General features: G+C 53.9%; 1 protein-coding gene across 1 annotated transcript in view; it reads left to right on the forward strand.

The window, feature by feature from the left end:
* Positions 1-6,933, forward strand: part of MYOM2 (myomesin 2) — a 63,927-nt gene extending 56,994 nt beyond the window's left edge. Inside the window, exons 32-37 of the mRNA XM_086381052.1 lie at positions 323-428; positions 3,150-3,313; positions 3,555-3,591; positions 4,768-4,790; positions 5,885-5,940; positions 6,303-6,933. Coding sequence (XP_086237178.1) covers positions 323-428; positions 3,150-3,313; positions 3,555-3,591; positions 4,768-4,790; positions 5,885-5,940; positions 6,303-6,620 — 704 coding nt within the window. The 3' untranslated portion in view covers positions 6,621-6,933. The remainder of the gene's footprint in view (positions 1-322; positions 429-3,149; positions 3,314-3,554; positions 3,592-4,767; positions 4,791-5,884; positions 5,941-6,302) is intronic.
* The last annotated feature ends 248 nt before the right edge of the window (positions 6,934-7,181 follow it).

A 7,181-nucleotide genomic window follows, 5' to 3' on the forward strand; every position in this document is an offset into this window, starting at 1 on the left:
ACTGGGCAGGCCCGTCGGCATGGGGCCCCGTCTGCCCTGGAGGCTTGCCTGTGGTCTAGTTGTAAGTGGACGCTGTAGTAGTGGCTGCATGGACGTGGTCAGGGATGTAAGGAGCCCCTTGGGAACATTTTCTCGGGGCCATTTGAGTCACTTCATGCCTCTGTCAAAGAGATTTTCAGGTACTTTCGGTGTGGATGTTAGAACACACTTGGGTGAGGATGTTTTCACGGGGATGTGGCTGGGCTTCCTGGCCCAGGGCCAGCCTGCTCTCACCCAGCACAGACCGCTCCCCTCAGGTCTGAGTCTGCTCTATCTTCTGCAGGAGCCTCTGCGTCTCCACTGAAGATTCTCTGCACCCCAGAAGGAATAAGGCTTCAGTGCTTCATGAAATACTTCACTGAGGAAATGAAGGTGAACTGGTACCACAAGTAAGTGTCCACGTGCTGTGGGCCGCGGCCCTGCGTGTCCACAGGGTGGTGCCCGGGGCCCATCGCTGGGACACGGGGCTCCTGGCCAAGTCCTTTTGAGACTTGGCAGTTTTGAGACGTAATGACAGCCGTGGGCTCAGGGCGGGGCCATCTCAGAAATGGGGGAGAAGGACAAAGAGAAGTGCTGAAGGTGCCAGAGATCGAGTCCTCTGCTGTCTCCGTGTAGACGAGGGTGGCTTTGCTGGTGACACAGGTTTTGTCGGCATCTGGCAGAGCTAATGGAAAAAGACTATTCAGAAACCACGCTCCAGATTTCCAGTCTGTTGCTTTCACATTAGATCAATTAAAAAGAAAGGGCCAAAACACACTTAATAGTACTTAAGAGAAGAAAGCAAGTGAAATCAAGCCCTGCACACAGCAGGTTTCTGTTTTGACATCTGCTGCAGTTGCCCGTCCAGGTAGCCATGCTCGCTCACGGCGGTGGGCCAGGGCCTGCCCCCGGCCCCTTGGGGTCTGCCCTTCTGACCCTCCTCCCCAGGCTTATCTCCAGCACACTCGTCAAAACTTCAAGTCTGTCAGGAACAGGACCAAGTTCAGGGTTACCGTCCCCCGGGCCTGGCCTCCGTCGGGCATAAGTGGGGACGGTGGGTAGTCTGTCTCTAACCTGAGGACACGGGCAACCTTTCCACACCACATTTTCAGTGACGTCCACAAACCCAGACTTTCTGTTCATCAGCGGACAGGACCCCAGCGTGTTCACACGTGCCTTACAGAACCTTGGCTATATGTCACTGTTTGATGATCAAGTTCTTATTTGACAGTAATTGGAAACACAGAGAATAACAAGCATTTGTTGAAATACAGCCTGCCACTGGAGGCTACAGGGCCCACTTAACAGAGTTGGGGTGCCCGAGGGAGACTCGTCCTGGGGACCCGGGCATTCTGCGCCAGTGGGTGATGAGAAATCAATAGAGAATGATGAGGATTTGGTGAAACGTGCACGTCAGCAAGGCCGATTGTTCTGTGAGGAAAATGCTGAGTAAGACATCAAGGGCCACTTAGAGGAAGGCGGAAACCTGCTCCTGAGGACTTAGAAACCCACAAAGTGGAGTCAGCAGAAACGTCCTCTGGTAGGGGATTTTTTTTCTCTTGCTGGAAGGTGAAATGACTGTGATGGGGGAGGGCTAGACCTCAAAGTGCGAAGTACTGGCTGCTGAAGGCATCGAAGCAGCAGAGCCACTGAAGCGCCAGTGGCCTCTTTACAGAAGGAAACAGTCAACGCTGCTTTAATCCCAGAGTGTGGACTTTAGCTCAACTTCGGAGCTTTGCTCTGAGGCCCCTGAAGTCTCAGTGAAGCCTGGGGCTCCCGGGGGAGGGGAGGTTCGGGGCGACCCTGCTGCCAGCCCACCCCTGCAGGGACCAGCCTCCTGGTTGCTTTCACACAAACAGGCAGACACATGTAGGCTTTCGCACATCTGCCTCTTTCTCTCCTTAATGTAAGATGTTTTAAGATTACTTGGGAATAAAGGGATTCAGTCAGGTTTTGTGATGAACTAATAAAACCAAGGAGACGGTTTTATCCAATTTGGCCCACTTAAGTCCCCAGGCAGTAAGGAACAGACAGTCCTTTGAGCCAAGGTCGCAGTCAGTGGGTGACGGTGACGGTGAACTCTGCCGCAGCTCTGCTGCTCCAGCAGGATTGGTCTGCCTGCTTCTAAGCTGACAGGTTCCTGGAACTGCTGTGGCAGGTGTGGGCTGAGCGTGGGGCTGCTGGCCAGGGAAGGTTCTGGAGGCAAGGGTTCATCTGGGGATGGAGCCAGGCTGGGGGTGGTGGAGGGGTGGGTCTGCTGCAGACGGGGGGCTTCCTGTGTGTCTGGGGGACAGAATGTGTCCCCAGTCCAACAAGTCGGTAGGGCTGTGACCATGGGGTGGGGGCAGAGGTCAAGTCTGGGCTTGGGATCGGAGACTGGAGCTGGTCTCAGGGTCACGCTGGGCTGGGGACGTGCTGGCCCAGGGGCCGGGGGTTCCTGCTGGAGACCTGGTGGGCGGCAGGGCTCCAGATACGTGTGGGCAGGCTGCGTGTGGTCTGGCCTTCAGTGGACACCCCCTCCTTCAGTGCTGTGTTCAACCTTCGTCATGGCTAAGTCGATGCTGAGTGTAGTTCTCCCTTCGTGATCAGGTTGTTTTACTCGGCATGATGTCCTTGAGGCCCATCCATGCTATAGTGGGTGTCAGAATTTCCTCCCACTCCATCGTGTGGATGGGCCACCGTTTGCTTATCCGTCGTCTGTCCGTGGACACTTGTTTCCACCTTTGGCTACTGAGTCATGCCTAGTGAATCTTTGTTCCAGTCCCTGCTGCCCATCCTTTTGGTTACATATCCACAGGATCATACAGTGGATCATACGGTGATTCTGTTTTTAATTTTTTAAGTAGAAAAATAAGTCATGGCCTAGAGGATTTGATAGTCTATGTGTGGCCAGCAAGCAGCTGTTAAACCACAGTGTATCTCTATGAAGTAAGTATCAGATTTAATTTCGGAAGGTTTTCAGAGCTGAGCTGCTGATGTGGTTCGTAAATGTACAAGATCCAGAGACATCTACGATGACATCGACTCTACAGCTTGGAGGAGGCTCCCTCCGAAAAACGCCCAGCATGCCCCAGAGTGTCTCACGTGCAGTGTGAGATTGTAAGTCGAATGTGTCCTGTGACTTTTCAAAGGGATGCTAAGATCACATCGAGCGAGCACATGAGGATCGGCGGCAGTGAGCAGATGGCCTGGCTGCAGATCTGTGAGCCCACGGAAAAAGACAAGGGGAAGTACACCTTCGAGATTCTCGACGGCAAGAAGAACCACCAGCGCTCGCTTGACCTGTCTGGTCAGGGTAAGATCATTGTTCTCTGGCCCCTGGTAATTTTGTACTAGGGGATCAGGGTAAGCTGGATGCTGAAAAGGAAACCACCAATTTTACGATTTTCATTCAGAGAGGATTACTTCTGAATCAGCGCTTTATTCATTCAGCTATTTGTCAGTATTCACGAAACAAATTCAGGAGCCGAGAGAGTGGGTGAATAAAAGCCAAGCACGTTCAAACGCTCACTAATGTGCAAAATATTGCCTTGCAGCTTTTGATGAAGCATTTGCCGAATTCCAGCAGCTCAAGTAAGACTTGCATGTTTGTCCATTATTCTGGGGGCCAGGGCACCAGGCGTCATTTTGGTTGAGTGTGGGGACCTCTGTGGATGCCTCACTGACCCCAAAAATGTGAAGCTCTAGGAATTGGGATAAGTTGGCAATTTAAGCCATTCCACATCCAGAAGAAGGCGTCCTTCTAAACTGTAAATGCATCTAACAGTTAATTTTAGAGTTATAATGACCCTGGGTTACCTTAAATGAATTTAAATACTGAATTTCTGAAATAGGCATAATTATAGCCACACGTCATACAGAGCAACGTTTAAAATGTTGGACGTTTAGTTTCCTTTTAAAGGCGTCATATTTTTAGGGCAGTTTTAGGTTCACAGCAAATTGAGAGGAAGGGACAGAAAATACCCGCCCCCTCCATGCGTGGCCTCCTCACTCAGCACCCGCATCACACCGTCCACGAGTTACAGCCGGTGAGCCTGCGTGGACAGGCCACCGTCACCCCGAGTCTGTGGGTCGTGTTAGGGCTCGCTCGTGGTGTTGGACAGTCTCTGGGTTGGGACAGACATATAATGACAGGTATGACAGCTATACTCACGAGAATTCCCCTACCCCTGTGCTGGTTGAGGGGCCCTTCTGCTGGGATCCCACAGTCTGCAGCCTCCTCAGACTGGCTTCTTTCACTCAGTCATAAGCACCTAACCTTCTTCCATGTATTTTCATGGCTTGAGAGCTCGTTTCTTTTTAGCTGATTAATATTCCATTGCTCAGAGCAACTTTTTAAAGAATGACTTGGGATTTCTAATCTGTGTCTCAATTTTAAAGCATCTTTAAAGCTGACAACACTCTTTCTCCCACACTGAGTTATTCAGTAAATATTTGTTGATGGATGAATGCGTAACTGAGGTAAATCAGAAATCAACATTTTCAAAAAATATCTAAAAATCTCCAATGCAATCTGGTGAAAAAAGAAATCTCTTCACCCTGCGAGTGCGGATGGCAGGCCTTTCTGTGGGTTTCAGCAGCTGGAAGGCAGGGCGGAGGGAGGCATCAGAACTCTGTTCGTCCCTGTGACCTGGATTATTCTTGGAGAAGCTCTGTCTCTAGTAGACCTCTTGAATATGTGACGCTTTAGTTGACAGCATTTGCTCATGACTCTTTTTTTCTCTGCCCTCTGCCCTCTTTAATTTTTAGGGCTGCTGCTTTTGCAGAGAAAAGTGAGTACATGCTTGATTACAAGCACAGTACACTTTTGGGGGTGGGGGTAGAGGGTCCGTATTTTAGAGCATTCACAGTGTACACAGAGTGAGCACAGCAGACCCGCCTCACCTGACGAAGCCCCAGGGCTGCCCATGCCCCCTCTTGCCCCCAGCTGCCCACCCCTGTGCCCTGCAGCCCGATGCCAGCCCCCCTTCCCCCTTGCCCTCCTTCCTGCCCCACCTCCCCACCACCCATTCTGTGTCCTTTTATTCACTGCTCACTCAGGAGTGGCCACCTGAGGATACGCAGGACAGGCTTCAGTCCTGGAGGCAGGGGTGTGCCAGGCATGCGGGGGTTGGGGTCAGGGGCAGAGGGCAGGACAGAGGGGGACAGAGGCCGCGGCCTGTCCTGGGGTTTGCAGGGAAAGGCAGGCAGGGTGGGGTGAACACGAGACTGGCCCGTTCTAGTGATTTCTCTGGGCTTTGGGCCACAGGGGTGTTCTGAGCTGCCAGGCACCTGGCTGGGGTGATCCAGGCAGAGGGGTGTCCCCTCCGGGGGCAGGGCAGGTGGTGGAGGCCAGCCTGGCTGGGGGGTTGGCATAGGTTGTGGGCGACTCCTGGTGGGCCCTTGGCGGGTGGGGGCGGGTATCTGCCCACCAGGTGGGATTTCAGATGTCAGAACATCATGGGAGGCAGAAAATTATACTATATATATATATATATATATATATATACACACACACACACACACACACAAAACACTGCCCTTGCAAAATCCTCTCTCCAGAGGCCAGGCCCCTCCAGCTCCTGAAAGAATTTAGGAGGTCATGGTTTGCCCGGTGTCATGGCCAAGGTGAACCTTCATGCTCAAAGCCCCGCTCAGTCTGAGCTTCTAGAGTGTTTCACAACCTCCCTTTTCTGCCCACCACCCTGCCAGCCCCTCCCAACACAGAATCACACCCCTCCACACAGACCTCGGCCAGGGGCCCCCCAGCCATGAGCCTTGTTAGGCAGCACCCCCACACCTGAGCCCCTCCTGGCCCCTGGGTGCCCCAACCCCCAGGAACAGCCCCACAGATGGTGTTCTCAGCCGAGTTGCTTTCCTGTTGCAGATCGTGGCAAGGTGATCGGCGGCCTGCCTGATGTGGTGACCATCATGGAGGGCAAGGTGAGGGCAGGGCGTGCCCGGAAGGGCAGGGGATCCTCATGCAGGCCCTGGGTGTGGAGCTGGCGTGAGGGGTCCCTGCATCCTGCTGGGTCTGGGCTGCCTCTGCAGACCTTATCTCCTCAAGGGACAGATGTTGATTCTTCTGAATACACAGGGCACCCCTCCCACCACGGGACACCTTCCGTGCTGTGTCTGAGGCTCCTCGTGTCTCCAGTGGTGCCTCCATATACAAAGAGCATGTTGACCAAATAAATGACGGGTGGGGCAGATCAGTACCTGGGCGGGGCCACAGGTCCAGCCGCACAGAGGCCGCCTGACTCTTCTTTCTCTATCTCCCCCTCTCTGCCTGCTCTTCCCCCAAGACCTTGAACCTGACCTGCACGGTGTTTGGGAACCCTGACCCAGAGGTAGTGTGGTTCAAGAATGACAAGGACATCGAGCTGAGTGACCACTTCTCAGTCAAGGTGGAGCAGGCCAAGTATGTCAGCATGACCATCAAGGGCGTGACCTCCGAGGACTCCGGCAAGTACAGCATCCATGTGAAGAACAAGTACGGTGGCGAGAAGATCGACGTGACGGTCAGCGTGTACAAGCATGGGGAGGAGATCCCCGACGTGGTGCTGCCCCAGCAGGCCAAGCCCAAGCTCCTCCCCGCGGCTGCCCCCTCACCCGCCCACTGAGGGGCCAGGGGGCCGTGCCATCGCTGTGGGTGGCGTCCTGCGTGGCCTGACAGCCCCTCGCACGTTGTGGTTTTATCTTGGTGTTCTGTTGTTAGTAGTTTCGGTCCTTCTGAGCAGAAGAGCGGGTGTTTCCCCGTACAACTGTGTCTGCAGGCACTGGACAGCATGGGCTAGGGGTGAGCTGACGCCTCGCTGGGGTGTTCTGTCCATGATGCCTGCAGGCCTGGGGGCTCTGAGATGCTGGGGCGGTCAGCATATGTGCCTCTTGCTCTCTGCTTTCTCTCGCTTCAGACAATAAAACTTCAAAAGGCAACTCTTGGTGTCTCTTCTGTACCAAGCAGTTCCCAGCTCGTCATCCTGCTTGTGTCCCCGATCTGGTCTGGTTAATTGCAGGACTTGGGGCAGCTTCACAGCAGGAGCCAGCGGGCCACGTTCCCTGAGGAGCTGGGCGTCCAGGGTGGAGGGGGGTCCAAATTCCCACGTGGGTCCTGTTCCTGCAACTTCCCGCAGGCAGGACACCCCGGCCAGTGAGAGGCCTCTGGTTTCCTAGGATTCCACCTG

This window comes from Bos grunniens, chromosome 27, assembly GCF_055505025.1.
Source record: "Bos grunniens cultivar Pamir isolate PY7600 chromosome 27, Bosgru_T2T1.0, whole genome shotgun sequence".
Taxonomy (NCBI): domain Eukaryota; kingdom Metazoa; phylum Chordata; class Mammalia; order Artiodactyla; family Bovidae; genus Bos; species Bos grunniens.